Raw genomic sequence first — 27,878 nt, 5'->3', positions numbered from 1 at the left:
ATTGACTGCTTAATTACATAAGTGGTTTCAAATGGTTCTCAGAGAATACCGTCCAGCCTGGTTTACGGTGCTAAGCAAGAGTGAAGGATGGGCTGTAGAGAGTAAAGCTGCTGCCTCACAGCTGCTGAAATCCTTGTTGAATCCTAATTCTGGTTTTGTTTGTGTAGACTTTTCACATTTTTATAGAGACGATTGAAATCTACAGCACACTACAGGACCCTCGGCCCACAGTCTTGGCCGGCCATGTTACCTTCTGCAGAAACTGCCCAGAATGGAGCTCAGAAAAATACAGGGCTTCGCAGTAGGGAAATTCTGGGCAGTTTCTACAGTAGGTTACACGGTCGGCACAACATTGTAGGCCAAAGGGCCTGTAATGAGCTGTAGATTTCTATGTCCTATTTTCTAATTCCCCTACCACATAGCCCTCAAGCTTCATGTACCAATCTAGGCGTCTCTTTAAAGACACTATTGTATCCGTCTCTACCACTGTCCCTGGCAGTGAATTCCACGCAACCTCCACTCTCTGTGTAAAAAGCTTACCTCTGACATCCCTCTTGTACCTACTTCCCAGCACCTTAAAACTATGCACAATGGTGTTAGCCATTGCAGCCCTGGGAAAAAGCCGCTGACTATCCACATAGTCAATGCCTCTTATTATCTTATACACCTCTATCAGGTCACCTCTCATCCTCCGTCGCCCCAGGAGAGAAGGCCAAGTTTACTCAACCTTTTCTCATAAGGCATGCTATCCAATCCAGGCAAAATCCTTGTGATTCTGCTCTGCGCTCTCTCTATAGTAATCACATTCTTCCTGTAGTCAGGCGACCAGAACTGAACACAATACTGCAGGTGGGGTGTAACTAAGATCTTACATAGCTTTAACATTACCTCACGGCTCTTGAACTCAATCCCACTGTTGATGAAGGGCATCACACCAAAGGCCTTCTTAACAAAACTGTGAATTCGCGCAACAGCTTTGAGTGTCCTACAGACACGGTCCCCATGATCTCGCTGCTCCTCCACACTGCCAAAAGTCTTAGCATTAACATTATATTCTGTCTTCAAATGTCACCTACCAAAATGAAACACTTCACACTTATCTGGGTTGAATTCAATCTGCTGCTTCTCAGCATGTTCCTGCATCCTATCCATGTCCTGCTCTCACCTCAGACAGCCTTCCAGACTATCTACTACACCCCAACTTCAGAGTCATCAGCAGTTACTAACCCACCTTTCTACTTCTTCATCCCAGTTATTTATAAAAAACGCAAAGAAGAGGGATCCCAAAACAGATCCCTGTGGAACACCACTGGTCACTGTTCCCATGCAAAATATGAACTATCTACAACTACACTTTGCTTTCTGTGGGCAAGGCACATCAACATCGACAAAGCAAGGTCTCCTTGGATCCCATGCCTCATGTTACAAACCATGTGGGTATCTTGCAACTGTCTTATGACCATAATGTAATTGAGTAAGTTTTGAGCATGATGTAATTGTCTTTTGATGTTGGGGTGATGTAATTTTCTTGCCAGTGTGAGGTCACATGATGTAATTTCCCCACCGGTGTGAGGTCACGTGATGGCACGTCCCAAAAGCTATATAAGGGGAAACCTCTGCTGTCATGCAGCTAGTTTGTTGGTTAGTTTTGCTGCATATTCATCTCCGGATGTAGTTTCATTTTAAAGCGGAGTTTTTACATTCTGTTGTAAGCTGCAAAACAGTTGTGTCAGCAGTTTCATCAATCACTGCCAGTTCTGGTTTGTGGTAACTTTATTTTATCTCTGCAGTGTAGTATTGGAGAATGAAGACTTTATCAAAGTCCGGGAACCTGAAGGATTAAGTAAAGTTGGTGTCATTCGGCGGCTTTGTAAAGGATCAACCTTATTGAATCTTCATGCAGGAATAGTGGCCTGCATCTGAGGTAACCCCAGCAATATCAGGAAGATTTGTGCAGAGCTCACCCTCCAGCAAAAAGGTCAGTTCCTTTAAGTTGTTCTATTTCCTTCATCGTGAATCTTTAGGACAAGGTATCACTCAGCTGGAATCAGCAGTAACATCATGTCTTCGAAGAAATCAGTTTTCAGAGAAGTCTCTCCTTACTGACTATATTCATCGCTTGGACTTCCGAATTTACCACTTTAAAAACTATTCCACAATTTGGCTCTTTGATAAATTGCTGTATAGCAGTTAATTTCCGGTTAAGTTAGTCGTCTGTTTACATTTCACTTTTGTTGAGCAGAGTTTAATAAATGTTTATGTTTGTTTATAAAACCTGAGTCAATTTGATATTCACTGTTGCCCACCACATAACAGTCATTACCTTCTGAATAAGCTTTGGCTGGGGAAACTTATCAAATACCTTACTGAAATCCTTTTACTAGTGCTCCAGATTTTACTCTTTCATCCAACATGAACGGGCTGAGGAACTGATGTGAATGTATTGGAATTAAATAGGATAAAGTAGGATTAAAATTGTCGCTTTATCTTTGACACAGATTGGAGGACCCATTCCTCTGTTATATCCCTCTATAATCTCTAATATTATCTCTGGTGTTGTGGCTTACAAGAGAACAGAAGTGAAGAGGACTGTAATGGTGATGGGAGATCCCATACACAGAGGAATAGAGACGAGATTCTGCCGGTGTGATAGAGACAGCTGGATGGCAGGTTACCTTCCAGGTTCTAGGGTCAGTGACGTCCCCGATCAGGTCAACACTATTTTGAAGGGGGAAGGTGAGCATGCAGAAGTCTTGGTATATATTGGCTCCAATGATATTGGAGGAAAGATGACAATGTCCTGAAGAGAGATTTTAGGGAGCCAGGTAAAACGATGAAGAGCAAATGCTCCAGGGCAGTCATCTCTGGATTGCTGCCAGTGACACACACCAGTGAGGGTAAGAATAGGATGATTTGATGAAGTAGATGAATGGATATCTGATGAACTGATGATTTAGATTTCTGCATTATTGGGATCTCTTCTGGGGAAAGTACGACCTGTACAAGGGGTACAGGCTGCATCTGATCTAAGCTGTTTGCAAGGGTTTACATTAATTTGGCAGGGGGATGGGAACTGAAGTGATAGAGCTGAGAACAGGGTAGATGGTTCAGAAACAGAGGCAGTGAGCAGTGAGACTCCTAGCAAGGAGAGACTGATAATAGGGCAAAATTGCAGTCAACAGGATGGCATGTATGACATGATGGGTACAACTGTATCAAGTCTGAAAGATGATTATAGCTGGGACCTCAACATCCAAGATACACATTGAATCAATAGAACAGGCTGATAGGTCTACAAATTACAATGGATAATCATCACTAGAGAATCAGCTCTTCTGGACCGGGTGTTGTGCAATGAACCAAAATTAGGCAGCGATCTTAAGGTAAGAGAAACACGTACAACACGCTGGAGTAATCCAGCAGGTCGGGCAGCATCTGTGGAAATGAGCAGTGAACATTTCAGGCCGAGACCCTTCATCAGGACTGAAAAGGGAGGGGGAGGGGTGGGAAGGAGAAGGCTGGTAGGTGCCAGGTGAAAAACCAATCAGAGGAAAGATCAAGTGGTGGGGAGGGGAAGCAGGGAGGGGACAGCCCGGAAGGGTGAAGAAGGAATGTAAGGGGAAAGCACTATGTGTAGTAGAAGGCAGAATCATAAGAGAGGTGATAGGCAGCTGGAAGAGGAGGCAGAGTGAAACTGGGATTTGGGAAGGGAGAGGGAGGGAATTACCAGAAGTTGGAGAATTCGATGTTCATACCAAGGGGCTGGAGACTATGCAGATGGCATATGAAGTGTTGCTCCTCCAACCTGAGTTTGGTCTCATCATGGCAGTAGAGGAGGCCATGTATGGACATATCCGAATGCGAGTGTGAAACAGTGTTGAAATGGGTGGCAACTGGGAGATCCTGTCTGTTGTGGTGGACGGAGCGGAGGTGCTCAGCGAAATGGTCCCCCAATCTGTGTCGGGTCTTGTCGATGTAGAGGAGGCCGCACCGGGAGCACCGGATGCAATAGTTGACTCAAACAGACTCACAAGTGAAATGTTGCCTCACCTGGAAAGAATGTTTGGGGCCCTGAATGGTGCTAAGACAGGAGGTGTCGGGACAGTTGTAGCATTTACTCTTACAAGGATAAGTACCAGGTGGGAGATCTGTGGGGAGGTATGTGTGGACCAGGCAGTCACGGAGGGAACGACCCTGCAAAAAGCTGAGAGGGGTAGAGAGGGAAATCTCCTGTTGAAGGTGGCGGAAGCTGCAAAGGATAATATTTGGATCCGGAGGCTGGTGGGATGATAGGTGAGGACAAGGGGAACATGGTCCTTGTTGTGGTGACGAGAGGATGGGGTGAGGGCCGAAGTGCGGGAAATGGAGGAGATGTGGGTGAGGGCATTATTGATGACGGCAAAAGGGAAACCACGATCCTTAAAGAAGGAGACAATTTGCGATGTCCTGGAATGGAGCCTCATCCGAGGAGCAAATGCGGCGGAGGCAGAGGAATTGGGAATAGGGAATAGCATTTTTCCCCTTCCCTACCCCTTGATATTTCCTCTGATTGGTTTTTCACCTGATACCTACCAGCTTTCTCCTTCCCACCTCCTCCCCCCACATTCTTTTTAGGGCCTTGTCCCCTCCGTCCTCAGTTCTGACGAAGGGTCTCGGCACAAAACGTTGACTGCTCTTTTCCACGGATGTGGAACCTGCTGAGTTCCTCCAGCGTGTTGTACTTGTTGCTTTGACCACAGCATCTGCAGTGTACTTTGTGTTTAAGGTAAAAGAATCTGGGGCAAGACAGCATCATATAATAGAATTTAACCTGCAAGTTAAGCCGTTGAAGCTAAGGTGAGATGCACCAAAATTACAGTACAGTAAAGGTAATAAAAGAGATACAAGAGAGGACCTGACCATAATTGATTGGAAGGAAACATGAGCAGGGATTATGGCAGAGCAACAATGGTCGGGGAATTTATAAAGCCCCTGATAGAAATATCACAAAGAAGTATTCTAAAAGCAGGATGATGCAACCATAGCTGACAAATGAACCAAAGCCAACATAAAAGCCAAAAACAGGGCATACAATAGTGCAAAAACTAGTGCAAAGTTAGAGAAATGGGAAGCTTTTAAAAACCTACAAAAAGTGACTAAATACTCCTAATGAAGTAAAAGATGGAACACTAAGTTAAGCTAGTCAATAAAATTGAAGAGAATACAGATACTTTTTTTTGGATAAGTGAAGTGTAAAAGAGAGGCAAGAGTAGATATTGGACCAGAGGAAAATGATGCTTGCAGGTGGTAATAGGGATCAAAGAACTGATGTACGAACTAAATAATTATTTTGTATTCGTCTTCAGTGTGAAACACACCTGCAGTTTTCTGGAAGTTGGAGAGCGTCAGGGGGCAGAAGTGTGTAAGGTTGTCATTACTGGAGTAAATGTGCTTGGGCAACTGAAAGGACTGAAGGTAGATAAGTTACATAGTCCAGATAGTCTACACAGGGTTCTGAAAGGGGTGGCTGAAGAGCTGCCCAGGCATTAGTAATGATCTTTCAAGAATTAATAGATTCTGACATGGATCTGGAAGACTGGAAAATTGCAAATGTGACTCCATTTTTCAGAACTGCAGAGAGCAGAAGGAAGGAGATTATCGTCCAGTCAATCTGCTGGAAAATTTTAGAGTCGATTGATAAGGATGTGGTTTCAGAGTGCTTAGAGGCACATGAGAAAAAAGGCCCGAGTCAACATGGTTTATTTCATGGAAAATCTTGCCTGACAAATCTGCTGGAATTCTTTGAAGGAACACCATGCCGGATAGACAAAGGACAATCATTGGATATTCTGAGCTTGCATTTTCAGAAGGCCTTTGACAAGATGCCATGCATGAGGCTGCTTGACAAATGAAGAAGCCAATGGTATTACAAAATAGATACTAGCGTGGATGAGGGGTTGTCGGATTAGTATGAGGCAAAGAATGGGAATAAAGGAATCCTATCCTGGTTGGTAGTCAATTTTTAGTGATGTTTCACAGGAGACTTTGTTGGGACCGCTTCTTTTTACGTTATTGTCAGTGGTTTGGCTGCTGGCATTGATGGGTTTGTGGCCAAATTTGCAGATGATACAAAGATAGCTGAGGGGCAGGTAGTGTTGAGAATGCAGAAAGGCTACAGAAGAGCTTAGACAGATTCGGAGAATGAGCAAGGAAGTGGCAGATGGCATTTAGTGTTGGAAAGTGTATGCACGCACTTTGGTAGAAGAAATAAAAGCACAGACTATTTTTTGAAATAGAGTGAAAATTCAAAAATCTAAGGTGCAAAGGGATTTGGGAGTCATTGTACAGGATTCCCTGGAGTTTAGTATGCAGCTTGAGTTGGTGGGGGAGGAAAATACGATGTTAGCACACATTTTGAGGATGAGATAGTATAAGAAAAGAAAGTAATGTTGAGGCTTTATAAGGCACAGGTGAGTCCGCATTTGGAATATTTTGAACCGCTTATCCAAGAAAGGGCGTGCTGACACTGATGAAAGTTGAAAGGAGTTTCACCAAAGTGATTCCATTATGAAAGGTTTCCATGAGGAACATTCAATGACTGCAATTCCGAAGAATGAGGGGTGATCTCATTGAAATCTTACGAATGATGACAGAGTTGATGTGGAGAGGATGTTTGCAATTGTGGTGGCGGATGTGTGGAATGTATTGCTACAGACAGCTGTACAGACCAACTCACTGAGTATATTTAGAGCGGAGATTGATAGGTTCTTGATTAGTGGAGGATTCAACGGTTACAGGGAGAGGTCAGCAGAATGGTGTTAAGAGGGTTAATATATCATCCATAATGGAATGTTGGAGGATACTCGATCGAATGAAGAACACAATTCTACTCCTGTTTTTACGGTATTCTGTTGTATTCCTAAATAATTGCGTGAAGTTCTTCAGGATCCTGTACCACCTCTATGATGGCAGTACCGATAAGATGGCATGTCTAGATGTTGAAGCTCCTTAATGATAGATGCAGCCTGCTTGAGGCACTGTGTCTTGAAGATATCCTTGATGGCTGGGAGAGTGTTGTCCCTTAGAGGTCTGGCTGATGATACAGGCTTCTGCAGCCTCTGATCATGTGCTTTGGAGGCTCCATTCCAGGTGGTGATGATGCAACCACTCAGAACGCTCTCGATTCTGCAGCTCTGGAAATTTTAAGTGGCCCTTCCTCTCAGCCCCAATCTCCTGCTCCGAGCGTACATCCTTGACGTGTGCATGTGCTGACTACAAGAAGGTGGTGATGATAGTAATCAATGTTTATTGAAAGCTAAATTGAAAGTTAAACATGAGGAGACAAAAATCTGTAAATGCTGGACTGTGGATCAAACAAAAACTATTGAAAGAAGTGAATGAGTCAGGCAGCATCTATGGAGGTGAAAGGGCTGTTAATATTTTTGGTGAACACTCTACTGGATCAATTCCAGGATGAAATAAATTGTTGAAGATGATAATTAATGCCCTCGCATCTGCCCCGCAACTTCCTTCAAAATAATGGGATGTGGATCCTTCGGATTTCACAGTGTTGAAATTCATTAACATCTCGCCATTGCAGCATAGTAGTTAACACAATGCTATTACAGCACGGGATGTCGGAGTTCAGAGTTCAATCACCACTTCCTCTGTAATGAGACTCTATGCACCCTCCCTATGGGATGCGTGGGTTTTCCCCAGATTCTCCAATTTCCTCCCACCGTCTAGATTGCTTACAGGGCAGGTTAATGGCCTTTGCATATTGTCCAGTGATTAGTTTAGAGCGAAGTTCAGGTAATTGGGGTTGTTGATTTTAGCTGGGGTGGTACAGCACGAACGGCCAAATCCAAGCTGCATCTCCAGACAAATCATAGTATTCTGTTTTGTTTTTGTGTTTGTATTTCCTCGACAGGAGCTAGGAAGTATTTTGCTTAATTGTTCTGCCTATTCCTTAAATATTCATCTTCCATCACTGTTTATGAGAACTTCATGTCACTTGCTTTCTGGTGTCTACCACAGATTAAGATCTCTCAAACAACAGCTTCCAAGCCCTGGTAAATGCATATACCTGCACCCGGTAATTAACACTCACACCTCTGCTGCTGAACACATTCTTAGATCCGTTACTTCCACTCATTCCAATTTAAGGCTTCTCACACATTTAACTTGTCAAATCCGTCAGACAGTTTCTCAGACTCTTCACTCTCTCCGCCATTTCCAAATAAATGATAGACAAGATATTGATCGGAGAGTAATGGATGAATATATTTAAAGTTAAGCAGACGTTACATGCAGGAGTTAAGTCTCCTTTATCAAATTGATGATTTCGTCTCGACTGGAAGGGAGCTGACTGTGCACTCCAGCTCATTTTCCAACAGCTCCGCTGAATTCACATTCAATAGCCAGGTTGTCCTTCCAGTAGACTCGATACCGACACTCTCGGGGATTGAGCAATGCAACACGATCTTCTGGGTAGCCAACTGGTCCAACGTACCTAGGGAAAAGATCAAAAATCCAATCATCAAGATATCAGATCTTCGGAATCACAGGACGGATAGATAGGGAAGGAGGTTATTCAGCCCAGCTCTGTGCCAGTGAACCTCAGCGCAGCATGACACCAAACTCGTCCTCTCAATAATGCCGTGACTGATTCCCTACAATGTACAAAGACATGCATTTAATCTGTCTCCACCCCAGTCCAGTGCATACCCGGAGACGCTCGCTGCATAACTGCGGGCTCTCTTGTGGCCTCATCACACCAAACTTCATGCTGTGCTCTCGGTATCTTCTTCACTTCCCAAAAGGAAAGATTTTATTTCTTTCTTTATCTCGCTCCAACATCTATCATCACACTTCCAAACAGATCATCCTCTTCTGTTGCCGTGCAAACATAAATTTATGACCCCGAACAAATTAATGGAATCACTTGGAGGATCCAACAACATCTACAATGCAAAGGGATCATCTTTGTTACGGTAAGACATCCTGCAATGGACATTGGGTCGAAAGATCGTCCAACCCTCCCCATATCACATAAAAATGACCTTTGTACCTGGATTCATTCTCAGTAGTATCGGCCAGTAAGTATTTTCGTCTGTTTCACATGGGAAATCTTCAGTCAGGAACTCATGATTCAGGTGATCGGAAAGGCTGCTCAGTGGTTGAAAACCGAACTCAACAGACATATTTAAGGGATTAAGGGATATCAGGAAAGGACACGTGTTGCCGTACAGGATCGGCTGAGCTGCGGTTTCATCGTGTAATTGCTTCACGAGGACAATACCTGAATGTGTAGTTGGAGAATGATCGCAATGGGCCAGAGAAGGGCCCAACGCGTCGGAAGTTCTTACAGCAGTCTTTCTCAGGGTTTGTTCCTTCCTTGGCATCGGGAGCCACCCACCGGAACTCGGTGATCCAGACCACTTGTCGGGGTCGGTCCATGCTTGCTGAACAGCGCAGGACTACTTACGTCGTGCAGCTTCTGGTAGCGTTAACACCGCAGGAGCATCCCATGCATTTGGGGTTCAACCATGATTCTCCTACTCGGTACAATGCCCCATCGTATGGGTCAATGCAGATGCTGGGCTGCTCCGATGCACTCAACTCTGTAGATGATAAAGATAGGTCTTAGTGTTCTTAGGCTCTGGGGTTAACTCAATGCTCACTCAAACTGAAATGGTCCATTTTCTCCTTTGGAGAGTGCTGGGTCCCACAACCCGGTTAATGAACTGCACACGAGAAGTGAGATCAACCGTTCAGTCACACCCGTTACTTGTCCATGTCTCCGGACTCAACACCCAGCTCCAATCAGCTCCCAGCCCCAACTGAGAGCGGATGTTAGCCGTTCACTCCCGGCTTGCCACCACTCGCTGGGGGTCTAAGCATAAACCGATAACCAATGTTTTCACCGTGACCACCTGGGCCAGGCCTCATCCAAGCTGCAAGTGTTGGAACAAATCATTGAAGTGGGCGGGGGTGGGGAGGGGGGACAGTTAGTAAATTCGGTGAAAAAGCCCACTGTACATTGAACTTTCGTTGCTGTCGAAGAAGAAAGGTGGGATAACACCAGGCAATTCAGCTGCCACCTATGGCAACTTAACGAAACTACAGGTTCGCCCCACAGACGAAACTTTACCCCTAGAGTCATTGCGATTTTAAGTGTTGACTGTGCTCATAATTGAAGCGACGCCGTCACCTGACTGACACCCGGGGTCCGTTACCGACTTGGCTCAGGTTTGCTCATGTCAGGAACGTGGTCAGTCAACTTAGAAATAAAGAATCTGAACTCACGATGGAAATGTACTGTGTACTGTGGTTTCCGGGACAGGGGAATTTAACCAGGAGTCGGTGGTTGGGGTGAGGAGAGCGCGTCCAAAAGGTGACGGGGCAAATAACCTAATCTCAGACTTGATTTAATTGCCGGTCAGCAAACAACTTGGGAAATGTCCTCGTTCTGGCAGGGGGAGAATGGCTTCCGACAAGTGCACAGAACGAACCCATACAAGCAAATCGTCGTCAATAGTCGATTTGCCTTCTCAGTACCAGTTCAGGGTTACATATTGGTTAGGAGCAGGAGCGGACGCACTTAAATATAATGAGTGCACATGTGGACACCGGGTGGTGTCGCAGCCGGAAGGCGGCAGAGTAGCCCACCCCAAGCTAAGGACTGGTCAAATGGTACAATCTCCAACACCCTCAGGCTAACCTGACGGGGAACAGGCGGGGAGCCAACCCCTGCAACCATTAGCTCTGAGTCAAGAGTCAGGTTACCGTTCAATGCTGTCCAAGCCTTGTGTTCATTTACTCGCAGCCGGATTCCGACAGCAGTGCAGCGAGCAGCAGCAGAGCGATGACAGAGTGAAAGGTTCATGACTGAAATACATCTGGGTCACCGGCGAAACATTCCCGTGTGTATTTCTTGTCGTTGGAGTATGCAAACTTCAGTCCCGGTTGGCAAATGGAGAATCGCATACCTTTATTCAGTAATGTGCAACAAATTTTTTTCTTGTTCACATTCGTACTTTGTTTGGAAGCATTACCCTGCTCCCATCAGTCAGATTGTTCACATAGATTGTGACGTTCTGGAACTCGACCATACTTCCCCGTGGGATCCCACGAATCACAAGTCGATCCATGTATTCCTATTGATTGCTTTGTACTGGTAAAGCAAGCAGGCTTGAGGGAATAGATAGAAAGATTGTCGGAATTTTGGACAGGGTTGCTGCGAGGGGTGGGGTGGAATTGGCCTTTAAGCACAGAGCTCAACATATCTGCCTGACAGAATATTACATTGGCTATTCGTACAGTTAGGGGAAGCAATGGTAATCCCAAACACAGGTAGGTTAATGTGAAGTTGGGTCGTGTTTCCTTCGCCTACCCCTCTAAAAGAAAAATTAACCTTATGACTAGCTCACACCTAACTTCGATACACCCCATCAGTAATCTGATCAAAAATTGACGAGTTACCGACTCAATTTATCCTCCAGATATAGAGTCACGAAACACTGCAGCACAGAAGGCGGCCCTTTCGTTCAGCCAAACCGCCCAGAACTGTTATTCTGTCCCATCGACCCGCTTCCGGACCATAACTCTCCATAACTCACCCATCCATATAACCATATAACAAGTACAACACGGAAACAGGCCATCTCGGCCCTTCTAGTCTGTGCCGAACGCTTACTCTCACCTAGTCCCTCTGACTTGCACTCAGCCCATAACCCTCCATTCCTTTCCTGTCCATATACCTATTCAATTTTTTTTAATTACAAAATTGAACCTGCCCCTACCACTTCTACTGGAAGCTCATTCCACACAGCTACCACTCTCCAAATAAAGAAGATCCCCCTAGTGTAACCCCTTAAACTTTTGCCACTTAACTCTCAACTCATGTCCTCTTGTTTGAATCTCCCCTACTCTCAATGGAAAAGGCCTATCCACATCAACTCTATCTATCCCCCTCATAATTTGAAATACTTCTAACAAGTCCCCCCTCACCAACCTTCTATGCTCCAAAGAATAAAGACCCAACTTGTTCAACCTTTCTCTGTAACTTAGGTGCTGAAACCCAGGTAACATTCTAGTAAATTTCCTCTGTCCTCTCTCTATTTTATTGACATCTTTCCTATAATTCGGTGACCAGAACTGTATACAATACTCCAAATTTCGCCTGACCAATGTCTTGTACAATTTTAACATTACATCCCAACTACTATACTCAATGCTCTGATTTATAAAGACAAGCATACCAAAAACTTTCATCACAACCCTATCCACATGTGATTCCACCTTCAGGCAACTATGCACCATTATTCCTAGATCACTCTGTTCTTCTGCATTTCTCAGTGCCCTACCATTTACCATGTATGTCCTACTTTGATTAGTCCTCCCAAAATGTAGCACCTCACGCTTATCAGCATTAAACTCCATCTGCCATTTTTCAGCCCACTCTTCTAACTAACTTGGCTCTCGGCAAGCTTTGAAAACCTACTGCATTGTCCACAATGCCACCTATCTTAGTATCATCTGCATATTTACTAATCCAATTTACCAACCCATCCTCCAGATCAATAACGTATATAACAAATATCATTGGACCCAGTACACATCCCTGAGGCACATCACTAGTCACCAGCCTCCGAACTGACAAACTGTTATCCACCACTACTCTCTTACATTTCCCATCCAGCCACTGTTGAATCCATTTCACTACTTCAATATTAAGACCTAACGATTCAACGTTCCACACTAACCTCCGTGCGGTATCTTGTCAAAGGCCTTACTGAACTCCATTTGTATTCTTACTGAAGTCCATTTATATTCTTCAAATACTCCAGTACTTCCTCACTTTATTCATCATAGTTTCCATAAATACCCTACTTGTTTCCCTTACCTTAAACAATTCGATATCCTTCTCCTTAGTAAATACCGAAGCAAAGAATTTGTTCAAAATCTCCCTCATCTCTTTTGGCTCAACACTTAGCTGTCCACTTTGATTCTGTAAGGGACCAATTTTATCCCTCACTATCCCTTTGCTATTAATATAACTGAAGAAACCCTTTGGGTTTATTTTCAACTTACTTGCCAAAGCAACCTCATATCTTCTTTTAGCTTTTCTAATTTAAGATTCTTTTTACATTCTTTATATTCCTTGAGCATCTCACTTGCTCCATGCTGCCTATATTTATTGTAGATCTCTCTCTTCTTCCGAACCAAGTTTCCAATATCCCTTGGAAACCATGGCTCTCTCAAACTTTTAACCGTTCCTTTCAACCTAACAGGAACATAAAGATTCTGTACCCTCAAAATTTCACCTTTAAATGACATCCATTTCTCTATTACATCCTTCCCATAAAACAAATTTTCCCAATCCACTCCTTCTAAATCTTTTCACATCTCCTCAAAGTTAGCCCTTCTCCTATCAAAAATCTCAACCCTGGGTCCATAGAACCATAGAACACTACAGCACAGTACAGGCCCTTTAGTCCTCCATGTTGTGCCGACCCATATAATCCTTTAAAAAAAAGTACTAAACCCACACTTCCCCATAACCCTCTATTTTGTTTTCATCCATGAGCCTGTCCAAAAATCTCTTAAATACCCCTAATGTTTTAGCCTCCACCAGCATCCCTGGCAAGTCATTCCAGGCACTCACAACCCTCTGGTAAAAAACTTAACCCTAATGTCTCCCCTAAACTTCCCTCCCTTAATTTTGTATGTATGCCCTCTGGTGTTTGCTATTGGTGCCTTGGGAAACAGGTACTGACTATCCACCCTATCTATGGCTCTCATAATCTTGTAGACCTCTATCAAGTCCCATCTCATTCTTCTATGATCCAAAGAGAAAAGTCCCAGCTCTGCTAAACTTGCTTCATATGACTTCTTCTCCAAACCAGACAACATCCTGGTAAATCTCCTTTGCACCCTCTCCATACCTTCCACATCCTTCCTACAAAGTATAATGTGTCCAGAATTGAATACAATACTCTAAGTGCAGTCTCACCAGAGATTTGTAGAGTTGCAATATGACCTCTCTACTCTTGAACTCAATCCCTCTGTTAATGAAGCCTATCATCACACAGGCCTTCTTAACTACCCTATCAGCCTGCGCAGCGACCTTGAGGGATGTATGGATTTGAACCCTAAGGTCCCTTTGTTCATCCACACTCTTAAGGAACTGACCATTAATCCTGTATTCAGTCTTCTGGTTTGTCCTTCCACAATGTATCACCTCACAGTTGTCAGGATTGAAATCCATCTGCCATTTTTCTGCCCAACTCTGCAGCCTGCCTATATCCTCTTGTAACCTTCGACAACCTGCAGCTCAATCCACAACTCCTCCAATCTTCGTGTCATCCGCAAACATATTCACGCAGCCTTCCATCTCTACATCAGGCCATTTATAAAAATCACAAATAGCAGGGGTCCCAGGACAGATCCCTGTGGCATTCCACTAGTCACTGCCCTCCAGGCAGAATACTTTCCTTCCACAACTACCGTCTGCTTTCCTTTAAGCCAATTTTTTTATCCAAACAGCCAAGTTTCCACTTATCCCATGCCTCATGACTTTCTGGATGAGTCTCTCATGAGGGACCTTGTCAAATGCTTTGCTAAAGTCCATGTAGACCACTTCCACAGCCCTACCCTCATCAACTTCTTTTGTAACCTCTTCAAAAAGCTCAATCAGGCTCGTGTGGCATGATCTTCCCTTCACAAAGCCATGTTGACTATCCAAGAGTAGGCTGTACTTCTCCAAATGCTTGTAGATCCTATCCTTAAGAATCCTTTGCAGTCGTTTGCATACCACCAACATAACACTCACCGGTCTGTAATTCCCAGGTTTCTCCCTATTAACTTTTATAAATAAGGGAACAACATTTCCATTCTCCAGCACTCCAGCACTTCCCCAGCAGCCAAAGAAGATTCAAAGATCATAGCTAATGCTCCTGCGATCTCTTCTCTCAGTTTCCACAACAACCTGGGGTGTACCATATCCGGCCCTGGGGATTTCTCAATCTTAATGTTTTTAAGAAGATCCAGCACTCCTTCTTCCTTAATCTCCACATTTTCCAGCACACAGGCCCACTCTACTTCGACCTCATTCTGATCAAGATCCTTTTCACTTGTGAGTATTGAAGCAAAGTATTCATTTAGGGCCTCCCCAACCTCCTCCACCTCCAGACACATATTGCCCTCTTTATCCTTTAGCGGTCCCACCTTTGTTCTCGTCATCCATCTGTTCTTCACTTATGCAGAGAACGCCTTGGGGTTCTCATTAATCCTACATGCCAAAGCCTTCTCATGCCCCCTTCAAGCTCTACTAAGTCCTTTCTTTACCTACTTCCTGGCTACCCTATATTTCTCATAAGCCCCTCCTACTTCCTGTTTCTTCTATCTAACATATGCTTCCTTTTTCCTCTTGACGAGTTGCCTCACGTGCTTCGTCAGCCACGGTTCCCATTTCCTTTCATTTTTTCCTTCCCGCAGTGGTACAAACCTATCCTGAACCCAGCTCAAGTGGTCCCTAAACTTCGCCCACATTACTTTTCTGTTTTCCCCTTTGAACATCTGTTTGCAATTTACTCTTGCTGGTTCCTGCCTCATCCCTTCAAAGTTATCCCTTCCCCAGTTAAGCACTTTACTATTTCGTCTGATTTAATCCCTTTCCATAGCTATGCAGAAGCTAAGGGAGTTGCGGTCACTCTCACCAAAATGCTCCTTCACCAAGAGGTCTGTTACCTGACCAGGTTCATTACCCAGAACTTGATCCAGTACGGCCTTTTCTCTCGTTGGCCAGTCCACTTACTGTGTCAGGAATCTTTCTTGAACACACCTGACAAATTCAGCCCCATCTATCCCCCTTACCCGCAGGAGGTGCTAGTCAATATGAGGGAAGTTGAAATCACCCATAACTACTACCCTGTATTTCCTGCACCATTCTAATATCTGCCTGTTTATCTGCTCCTCAGTGTCCCAAGGGCTATTTGGGGGCCTATAGACTACTCCCAGCACAATGATTGATCCCTTCCTACTTCTTACTTCCACCCAGACAGACTCCGTGGAAACGCCTTCTGCAGTGTCCTCCCCTTCTGTAGCCGTGATACCACTCGCCCCCTTTTCTACCTTCCATCCTATTCCTTTTAAAACACCTGAACCCCAGGACCTGCATCATCCAATCCTGCCCTTCCTCCAACCAAGTTTCAGTAACGGCCACAACATCATAGTTCCACGTAATTATCCATGTTCTAAGTTCATCCTCCTTGTTCCTAATACTCACAGCATTCAACCCCTTTAACTGTTAAATTATGTTCTGTCCCCTGCCTGTCCTTCCTCATCAACTCAGAACTCTTAGCATCATGACCTTGTCCTTCTACCTTAATCCCTGCACTCACATTCTAATTCCCACCCCCAAGCCAAACTAGTTTAAACCCTCCCCAATAGCTCAATCAAACCTGCCCGCCAGGATATTGGTCCCCCTGGGATTCAAGTGCAACCTGTCCTTTTTCTACAGGTCACACCACCCCAAAAGAGATCCCAATGACCCAGAAATCTGAATCCCTGCCCCCTGCTCCAATTCCTCATTCACACATTTATCCTCCACCTCATTCTATTCCTATTCTCAAACTTGTGTGGCACTGGCAGTAATCACGAGATTACTACCTTTAAAGTCCTGCTTTTCAACTTCCTTCCTAACTTCCTGTCATCTTCTTTCAGGACCTCCTCCCTTTTCCTACTTATGTCACTGGTACCAATATGTACCACGACCTCTGGCTGTTCTCCCTCCCACTGCAGGATACCGTGGACATGATCAGAAACATCCCCGACCCTGTCACCTGGAGGCAAACTACCATCCGAGTTTCTTTCCTGTGTTCACCGAATCGCCTGTCTGAACTCCTGACTATTGAGTCCCCTATTACTACTGCCTTTCTCTTCCTTTCCCTAAGCTCTGTGCCAGAGGCACGGCCACGGTCGCTTCTCCCAGGTAGGCTGTTTCACTCCTGCCCCCAACAGTACTCAAACAGGAGTACTTATTATCAAAGGGTACAGCCACAGGGGTACTCTTTAGTACCTGACACTTCCCCTTCTCTCTCCTGACTTTGACCCATTTCTCTGTCCCCCGTGGCCCCAGAGTGACCAGCTGTCTGTAACTCCTCTCTATCACCTCCTCACTCCTCCTGACCAGACGAAGGTCATTGAGCTGCAGTTCCAGTTCCCTAACATGGTGCCTTAGGAGTTGCATCTCAATGCACCGGGTGCAGATGTGGCCATCCGGGATGCCGGGAGACTCCAGGACCTCCCACATCTGACACCAACCACAGAAAACTGACCTCACACACATACTACCTCCTTTTGCAATCAACAACTGCCTCACCTCATCCAGTTACCGCCGAAGCCAGTTGAGCCAAAGCCCTTTCACTCTGCTGCCCGCTGCCAACGCTGCCCACTGCAGATGACTGCCTTCTTTTTAAACTGTTTGCGCTCAACAGTCAGACGTCATGCACCTGCACATCTGGACTCTCTCTTCCCCCGAGAACTCAAAAAGTCTTCCCGCTGGAAATCCTTAGGTGCTCTCCCACTGCCTTCTTGTTCCGAATCCAGTCCTATCCTTCTCCATAATTATAGTCAAATTAATGGTATTGTGATCACTGCAACGGAAGTGCTCCCCAACATGTACCTCCGTCACCTGACCTATCTCATTCCCTAAAAGCAGATTCAACCCTGCCCCTTCTCCAGTTGGTACCTCTATGTGTTGCTGCAAAACACTATCCTGCACACATTTTACAAACTTCAAACCATCCGGCCTTTTTACAGAATGCGCTTCCCAGTCTATGTGTGGAAAATTAAAATCTCCCACAATCACAACCCTGTTTTTATTACAAATATTTGCTATCTCCTTACAAATTTGCTCCTCCAACTCTCGCTCCCCTTTAGGTGGTCTATAATACACCCCTATAAGTGTTACTACACCTTTCCTATTCCTCAATTCCACCCAAATAGGCTCCCTGTCTACGCTGTCTACGTGCATTTCATCTCACTTCCTTTCTCGTGTCTACCACAGAGACACGAGGAAGGAACACCATCTCTCAAGGAACACCATCCATATAACCATATAACACCATTCAAGCCCTGGTAAATGCATATACCTGCACCCCGTAATTAACACTCACACCTCTGCTGATGAACACATTCTTAGATCCGTTACTTTCACTCATTCCAATCAAAGGCTTCTCACACATTTAACTTGTCAAATCCGTCAGACACTTTCTCAGACTCTTCACTCTCTCAGCCATTTGCTAATAAATGATAGACAAGATATTGATTGGAAATTAATGGATGAATATATTTATCATGAAGCAGACATGATATCCTTTATCAAATTGATGATTTCGTCTCGACTGGAAGGGAGCTGACTGAGCACTCCAGCTCATTTTCCAACAGCTCCGCTGAATTCACATTCAATAGCCGGGTTGTCCTTCCGGTAGACTCGATACCGACACTCTCGGCAATTGAACTTTGCCTCACAATCTTCGGAGTAGCCAACTGGTCTGACGTACCTGGAGAACAGATCAACAATCCAATCATCAATATATCAGATCTTCAGAATCACAGGAGGGAAGGAGGGTATGTTGCCGTGCAAACATAAATTTGTGATCCCGAACAAACTAATGGAATCAGTTGGAGGATTCATCAACATCTATGAGTGTAAAGGGATCGTCCTTGTTACGGTAAGACATCCTGCAATGGACATTGGGTCGAAAGATCATCCAACCCTCCCCATATCACATAAAAATGACCTTTGTACCTGGAATCATTCTCAGTAGTATCGGCCAGTAAGTATTTACGTCTGTTTCACATGGGAAATCTTCAGTCAGGAACTCATGATTCAGGTGATCGGAAAGGCTGCTCAGTCATTGAAAACCGAAAGTTACAGACATATTTACGGGATGAGGAGATATCAGGAAAGGACAGGTGTTGCGGTACAGGATCAGCTGAGGTGCGATTTTATCGTGTAATTGCTTCATCCCACTCTCACAATACCTAAGTGTGTAGTTGGAGAATGATAGCAATGGGCCAGAGAAGGGCACAACGCGTCGGAGGTTCTTACAGCAGTCCTTCTCGGGGGTTGTTCCTTCACAGGCATCGGGAGCCACCCACCGGAACTCCGTGACCTAGACCACTTGTCGGGGTCGGTCTATGTGTGCTGACCAGCGCAGGACTACTTACGTCGTACAGCATTCAATAGTATTAACACCGCAGGTGCATCTCATGCAACCGGCGTCTATCCATGTTTCTCCTACTGGGTACGACGCCCCGTCGAGTGGGTCAATGCAGGGCTGCTCCGATAAACTCGACCCTGTAGGTGATAAAGATAGGTTTAGCATTCTTAGGCTCTGGGGTTAACTCAATGTCCATTCAACATAAAACGATCCATTTTGCTCTCTGGAGAGGGCCGGTTTCCACACCCCGGTTGCTGACCTGCACGCGGGACGTGAGATCAACCGTTCAGTCACACCCGCTACTTGTCTACATCGCCGGACTCAACACCCAGCCCCAATCAGCTCCCAGCACCAACTGAGAGCGGATGTTAGCCGTTCACTCCCGGCTTGCCACCACTCGCTGGGGGTCTAAGCATAAACCGATAACCAATGTTTTTACCGTGACCACCTGGGCCAGCTTCAAGCCCAGATCTCATCCAAGCTGCAGGTGCTGGAAGGGGTCATTGAACTGACGGGTGTGGGGTGTGGGGGGTGGGGGAGATGCTAGTTGATGAATTTGGTGAAAAAGCCCACTGTACATTGAACCTTTGTTGCTGTCGAAGATGAAAGTGGGATAACGCCAGGCAATTCAGCTGTAACAAAACTACATGTTCGCCCCACAGCCGAAACTTTGCCCATACAGTCATTGCGATTTTAAGTGTTGACAGTGTTCATAATTGAAGCGACGCCGTCACCTGACTGACATCCGGGGTCCGTTACCGACTTGGCTCAGGTTTGCTCATGTCAGGAACGTGGTCAGTCAACTTAGAAATAAAGAATCTGAACTCACGATGGGAATGTACTGTGTACTGTGGTTTCCGGGACAGGGGAATTTAACCAGGAGTTGGTGGTTGGGGTGGGGAGAGCGCGTCCAAAAGGTGACGGGGCAAATAACCTAATCTCAGACTTGATTTAATTGCCGGTCAGCAAACAACTTGGGAAATGTCCTCGTTCTGGCAGGGGGAGAATGGCTTCCGATAAGTGCACAGAACGAACCCATACAAACAAATCGTCGTCAATAGTCAATTTGACGTCTCAGTACCAGTTCAGGGTTCAGGATTTGACTTCTCAGTTCAGGGTTACATATTGGTTAGGAGCAGGAGCGGACGCACTTAAATATAATGAGTGCACATGTGGACACCGAGTAGTGTCGCAGCCGAAAGGCGGCAGAGTAGCCCACCACAAGCTAAGGACTGGTCAAAGGGTACAATCTCCAACACCCTCAGGCTAACCTGACGGGGGAACAGGCGGGGAGCCAACCCCAGCGAGCGTTAGCGCTGAGCCAAGAGTATAATTACCATCCAGTGGTGTCCGTTGATTCAAAGCGCAAAAGGATTCCGACAGCTGAGCAGCGAGCAGCAGCAGAGCGATACACAGTAGGAGTTTCTGCAGAGGAGGCAAGAGACAGACAGAGCTCAGAACGATATAGGTAAGCTACTAACACTATGTCCTGGTTTGTTTAACCTCGGAACAGTCAAATGGGGCAACTCAAAGTTTGCCATACAGTTTACCCAAGACGAGGTAAGTAGTCGCATGCACACAACTACTTCATGCATACCATGATCGTCCCAAGTCTGGTTCTCCACAGTGACAGAGCGACTATCACCTGTCTCTCGGGAGTCAAGCGCAGCTTTTATTCTGCAGTTCCACTGCCACGCGGGTCGTTCAACTTTGGCTTATATCGCCTGTGTAGGTTCTTAACAGGGGACTGATGACAGAGTGAAAGATTCATGGCTGAATAACATCGGGGTCACCGGCGAGACATCCCGTGTGTATTTCTTGTCGTTGGAGTAGGCAAGCTTCAGTCTCGGTTGGCAAATGGTGAATCACATTCCTTTGTTCAGTGCTGTGGAACAATTTCTTTTGTTCTTCACATTCCTACGTAGTTTGGAAATATTACCCTGTTCCCATCAGTCAGGTTGTTCACATAGATTGGGTCGTTCTGGAACTCGACCATACTTCCCCGTGGGACCACACGAATTACAAGCCGATCCATGTTTTACTATTGATTGCTTTCTACTAGTAAAGCAAGCGGGGTGGAGGGACTGGATAGAAAGATTGTGGGAATTTTGGACAGGGGTGGGCGGGGATTGCGGGGGGGGGGTGTAGTGGAATGGCCTTTCAGCACAGAGCTCAACATTTAGGCTTTACAGAATATTGTATTGGCTATTCGTACAGTTAGGGGAAGCAATGGTAATCCCAATCTCAAATCGGTTGATGTGAACTCGCGTCGTGTTTCTTTCGCCTAGCGCTCTAAAAGAAAAATAAACCTGATGACTAGAATAGCTGTAACTTCGATATACCCCATTCGTAGTCGGGTCAAGAATTGACGCGTTACCGACTCAATATATCCTCCAGATACAGAGTTACGAAACACTGCAGCAGAGAAGGCGGCCCTTTGGTTCAGCCAAACCGCCCAGAACAGTTATTCTGTCCCATCGACCGGCTTCCGCACCATAACTCTCCATAACTCTCCCATCCATCCGTATACCCATCCATACTTTGGTTGAGTGTTGCAACCGGATCCGCCTCCACCATTTCGTCGGGCCGTGCGTTCCACTCTCGCACCAACCTCGGAATGAAGAAGATCCCCCGCAGTTCTCCTCCAGCATTTCGCCTTTCACACCTAATCTGTGACCCCTGGTTCAAGTTTTAAGGAAGCTCAGCAGCAATGGCCTGTTGATTCACTCTATTCAGACCCCTCAAAATTTTCCATGGTTCGATCAAATATTCCCTCATGACTTAAGGTCCAGGAAATAAAGTCTAATCAACCTTTACAGCGACTCATGGAAGTAAGTCCCGGCAACATCCCCGGAAATTTTTAGTGTGCTTCAATGTCATTATAATCTTTCCAATAGGTAGGTCCTAGCTGTCACGCTGCGTTCTCGGAGGACTGGGCCCAAGTGCGGAGGAACGGCAGGATTCCCAGAAAGAGACGGAAACCATAAGTTAGATATTGAAACATGGACAGAGCCTCGGCGGAGCGACTGTGCGACACCACGAACAACTCATTCACACCGACACCATACACCCACCAAGGCACTGGTTTATATAAGCTTGGAATGCGGGTCCCAGCGACAATTAACTTGACGAGAGGAAACCAAAAAGACAAGGGTTTAAAGACTCTAATTAAGACATTGATTAGCATGTACAAGTGTTCAAAAACCCGAGAAACTCAACGCTCTACGGCAAGCCCCAGGGTTCATGAGCTGCACGGAATAATCTATATTTCGCATCCCTAGCGACTTATACAACTTTAATATATCTTCTCAGTTCCTGTCTCCGTACTCTAACTTATGAAGGCCAATGTTGCAAAAAGGCCCTTTACCATTTTATCAAAATGAGAAGCCACTTGCAACCAATTATGTATTGTGAATTATGAATCCTGAAAATGACATTCTTCCAACAATGTATCTACGTCTGATTTGATTCTTTTACCACGACTGTTCATTCCATTTGTGTGGAGGGTTTGGTAGTAGGTGACGCACACAAAGTGGTGGAAGAACTCAGCCAGCCAGGTAGCATCTGTGGAAAGGAATGAACAGTTGACATTTTGGGAAGGAACCCTTCTTCCGGACAGCCAATGACTGATTTCGTCAGCAGGTGGCAGAGACCGCTGAAGACAAATGGGGTGTGACACGTCGCAATTTAGAAGACGGATGACTCTTGATGTCACTCTGATGTCTGAACATTGTGCTAAACTGGCTCCAGAAATGTCCCAGGATAGAAAAAAAATCTGTTCCAAAGCCGAATTCCTCAGTTCCCACTGCAGATAAATTAATGGGAACTGTTTGCCAAGGTCAAATACCTCTAGGGTGCAGGGAATATTTCCCGGCAGTTATGCCGTAGGAAATAATTAAACCGATAGTGTTTCAGTTGCCAGCTGTGCTGAGGGCAGTGGCGGTTGCAACCAATTGTATACGCCGAGCTCGTCCAGGTCGGTGTCATTGGAATCACGAGTTTTCGGGAACTCACGGGGCACTCTGCCCAGTCTCCTGTGTAATGCATTTGCGGCCAACCAAGAGCAGGTTAGCTGTCTTCATAATTACGGGGAATCATGTCTCCCAAATCGAGCAGATGATTATCCCACAATTGCCGAGTTCGTTTATTTCACCTTCGTTCAACGTTCCTACTCTCCACTCTCACATGGTCCGCACTGCCATCCTACCTCCCTTATTGTCTTTGCCTATCACCTGCTATCCTTCGTCTCCACGCTTCCTCTTTCCTCTCACAAATTGCAGCTGCACATAGCCGAGTGATTGTCAGCAGACGTTGTGTTCCATATATTTCACATGAGCTCCGGTTCATGCTCATAGAACTGTGGGCTGTTACCCGTTTGCCTGCAGAGATGCTGCTCGACCTGCTGAGTGCACCAATAAGACAGGTCTTGTTCCAGATTGCAGTATCTGCCGTCTTTCGTTTCTCCTTTCTATTCGCAGCACTGGGTGATAAAGTGATGTGCTCAGGGCCGAATAACAATTTCCTAGGGGTGCATTCCCTGGGGTAGAAGGTGGACTCGCCTCAGGCTCGGCTGGGAACTGCAGCTCCAACTCTACTCCCTCTGAGCAGTGCAGGCGGAAATGGAAGAGTTGAAATCAGGCTCAACTCTCTCAGTAACCGAAATCCCAACTTTCGGGTGGTTGTGATGGTATGAAGTTAAAGATGCCGGGGATGTAAATAATATTTCATATTTCTCTGGAGTTGTGTTGTTTCCCGTGTGAGTTTGGCCACAGGATAACAGCGTTTTTCTGCACCGTGAGGAGCAACGTGGCCAAATTTGAAAAGCGGCCACTTGGATAAAGTACCTTACATTTGATCTCAAAACGACAGAATCTGCAGATGCTGGAAATAAATAAAAACATCAAATGCTGGCAGAACTCAGCAGGACAGACAGCATCTATGGGAGGAGGTAGTGATGATGTTTCAGGCCGAAAACCCTTCATCAGGAAGGTGATTGTATCTCTCTCATTTTCAATTGACTGCTTAATTACATAAGTGGTTTCAAATGGTTCTCAGAGAATACCGTCCAGCCTGGTTTACGGTGCTAAGCAAGAGTGAAGGATGGGCTGTAGAGAGTAAAGCTGCTGCCTCACAGCTGCTGAAATCCTTGTTGAATCCTAATTCTGGTTTTGTTTGTGTAGACTTTTCCCATTTTTATAGAGACGATTGAAATCTACAGCACACTACAGGACCCTCGGCCCACAGTCTTGGCCGGCCATGTTACCTTCTGCAGAAACTGCCCAGAATGGAGCTCAGAAAAATACAGGGCTTCGCAGTAGGGAAATTCTGGGCAGTTTCTACAGTAGGTTACACGGTCGGCACAACATTGTAGGCCAAAGGGCCTGTAATGAGCTGTAGATTTCTATGTCCTATTTTCTAATTCCCCTACCACATAGCCCTCAAGCTTCATGTACCAATCTAGGCGTCTCTTTAAAGACACTATTGTATCCGTCTCTACCACTGTCCCTGGCAGTGAATTCCACGCAACCTCCACTCTCTGTGTAAAAAGCTTACCTCTGACATCCCTCTTGTACCTACTTCCCAGCACCTTAAAACTATGCACAATGGTGTTAACCATTGCAGCCCTGGGAAAAAGCCGCTGACTATCCACATAGTCAATGCCTCTTATTATCTTATACACCTCTATCAGGTCACCTCTCATCCTCCGTCGCCCCAGGAGAGAAGGCCAAGTTTACTCAACCTTTTCTCATAAGGCATGCTATCCAATCCAGGCAAAATCCTTGTGATTCTGCTCTGCGCTCTCTCTATAGTAATCACATTCTTCCTGTAGTCAGGCGACCAGAACTGAACACAATACTGCAGGTGGGGTGTAACTAAGATCTTACATAGCTTTAACATTACCTCACGGCTCTTGAACTCAATCCCACTGTTGATGAAGGGCATCACACCAAAGGCCTTCTTAACAAAACTGTGAATTCGCGCAACAGCTTTGAGTGTCCTACAGACACGGTCCCCATGATCTCGCTGCTCCTCCACACTGCCAAAAGTCTTAGCATTAACATTATATTCTGTCTTCAAATGTCACCTACCAAAATGAAACACTTCACACTTATCTGGGTTGAATTCAATCTGCTGCTTCTCAGCATGTTCCTGCATCCTATCCATGTCCTGCTCTCACCTCAGACAGCCTTCCAGACTATCTACTACACCCCAACTTCAGAGTCATCAGCAGTTACTAACCCACCTTTCTACTTCTTCATCCCAGTTATTTATAAAAAACGCAAAGAAGAGGGATCCCAAAACAGATCCCTGTGGAACACCACTGGTCACTGTTCCCATGCAAAATATGAACTATCTACAACTACACTTTGCTTTCTGTGGGCAAGGCACATCAACATCGACAAAGCAAGGTCTCCTTGGATCCCATGCCTCATGTTACAAACCATGTGGGTATCTTGCAACTGTCTTATGACCATAATGTAATTGAGTAAGTTTTGAGCATGATGTAATTGTCTTTTGATGTTGGGGTGATGTAATTTTCTTGCCAGTGTGAGGTCACATGATGTAATTTCCCCACCGGTGTGAGGTCACGTGATGGCACGTCCCAAAAGCTATATAAGGGGAAACCTCTGCTGTCATGCAGCTAGTTTGTTGGTTAGTTTTGCTGCATATTCATCTCCGGATGTAGTTTCATTTTAAAGCGGAGTTTTTACATTCTGTTGTAAGCTGCAAAACAGTTGTGTCAGCAGTTTCATCAATCACTGCCAGTTCTGGTTTGTGGTAACTTTATTTTATCTCTGCAGTGTAGTATTGGAGAATGAAGACTTTATCAAAGTCCGGGAACCTGAAGGATTAAGTAAAGTTGGTGTCATTCGGCGGCTTTGTAAAGGATCAACCTTATTGAATCTTCATGCAGGAATAGTGGCCTGCATCTGAGGTAACCCCAGCAATATCAGGAAGATTTGTGCAGAGCTCACCCTCCAGCAAAAAGGTCAGTTCCTTTAAGTTGTTCTATTTCCTTCATCGTGAATCTTTAGGACAAGGTATCACTCAGCTGGAATCAGCAGTAACATCATGTCTTCGAAGAAATCAGTTTTCAGAGAAGTCTCTCCTTACTGACTATATTCATCGCTTGGACTTCCGAATTTACCACTTTAAAAACTATTCCACAATTTGGCTCTTTGATAAATTGCTGTATAGCAGTTAATTTCCGGTTAAGTTAGTCGTCTGTTTACATTTCACTTTTGTTGAGCAGAGTTTAATAAATGTTTATGATTGTTTATAAAACCTGAGTCAATTTGATATTCACTGTTGCCCACCACATAACAGTCATTACCTTCTGAATAAGCTTTGGCTGGGGAAACTTATCAAATACCTTACTGAAATCCTTTTACTAGTGCTCCAGATTTTACTCTTTCATCCAACATGAACGGGCTGAGGAACTGATGTGAATGTATTGGAATTAAATAGGATAAAGTAGGATTAAAATTGTCGCTTTATCTTTGACACAGATTGGAGGACCCATTCCTCTGTTATATCCCTCTATAATCTCTAATATTATCTCTGGTGTTGTGGCTTACAAGAGAACAGAAGTGAAGAGGACTGTAATGGTGATGGGAGATCCCATACACAGAGGAATAGAGACGAGATTCTGCCGGTGTGATAGAGACAGCTGGATGGCAGGTTACCTTCCAGGTTCTAGGGTCAGTGACGTCCCCGATCAGGTCAACACTATTTTGAAGGGGGAAGGTGAGCATGCAGAAGTCTTGGTATATATTGGCTCCAATGATATTGGAGGAAAGATGACAATGTCCTGAAGAGAGATTTTAGGGAGCCAGGTAAAACGATGAAGAGCAAATGCTCCAGGGCAGTCATCTCTGGATTGCTGCCAGTGACACACACCAGTGAGGGTAAGAATAGGATGATTTGATGAAGTAGATGAATGGATATCTGATGAACTGATGATTTAGATTTCTGCATTATTGGGATCTCTTCTGGGGAAAGTACGACCTGTACAAGGGGTACAGGCTGCATCTGATCTAAGCTGTTTGCAAGGGTTTACATTAATTTGGCAGGGGGATGGGAACTGAAGTGATAGAGCTGAGAACAGGGTAGATGGTTCAGAAACAGAGGCAGTGAGCAGTGAGACTCCTAGCAAGGAGAGACTGATAATAGGGCAAAATTGCAGTCAACAGGATGGCATGTATGACATGATGGGTACAACTGTATCAAGTCTGAAAGATGATTATAGCTGGGACCTCAACATCCAAGATACACATTGAATCAATAGAACAGGCTGATAGGTCTACAAATTACAATGGATAATCATCACTAGAGAATCAGCTCTTCTGGACCGGGTGTTGTGCAATGAACCAAAATTAGGCAGCGATCTTAAGGTAAGAGAAACACGTACAACACGCTGGAGTAATCCAGCAGGTCGGGCAGCATCTGTGGAAATGAGCAGTGAACATTTCAGGCCGAGACCCTTCATCAGGACTGAAAAGGGAGGGGGAGGGGTGGGAAGGAGAAGGCTGGTAGGTGCCAGGTGAAAAACCAATCAGAGGAAAGATCAAGTGGTGGGGAGGGGAAGCAGGGAGGGGATAGCCCGGAAGGGTGAAGAAGGAATGTAAGGGGAAAGCACTATGTGTAGTAGAAGGCAGAATCATA

The 27,878-nt window shown here is 45.2% G+C and overlaps 1 protein-coding gene across 1 annotated transcript; it reads right to left on the bottom strand.

The window, feature by feature from the left end:
• Positions 1-18,309: 18,309 nt before the first annotated feature.
• LOC132391864 (beta-microseminoprotein-like) lies at positions 18,310-21,027 on the bottom strand. The gene is made up of 4 exons (XM_059965622.1): positions 20,809-21,027; positions 20,549-20,636; positions 19,219-19,348; positions 18,310-18,548 (listed from the first exon to the last, which is right to left on the bottom strand). The coding sequence occupies exons 1-4, from the start codon at positions 20,809-20,811 to the stop codon at positions 18,419-18,421; spliced, it is 351 nt and encodes a 116-aa protein (XP_059821605.1). The 5' UTR covers positions 20,812-21,027; the 3' UTR covers positions 18,310-18,418.
• Between the last annotated feature and the right edge of the window lie 6,851 nt (positions 21,028-27,878).

The sequence above is a fragment of the Hypanus sabinus genome, chromosome 1 (genome assembly GCF_030144855.1).
Source record: "Hypanus sabinus isolate sHypSab1 chromosome 1, sHypSab1.hap1, whole genome shotgun sequence".
Lineage (NCBI taxonomy): Eukaryota > Metazoa > Chordata > Chondrichthyes > Myliobatiformes > Dasyatidae > Hypanus > Hypanus sabinus.
This window is presented reverse-complemented; position numbering and strand designations above follow the sequence as displayed.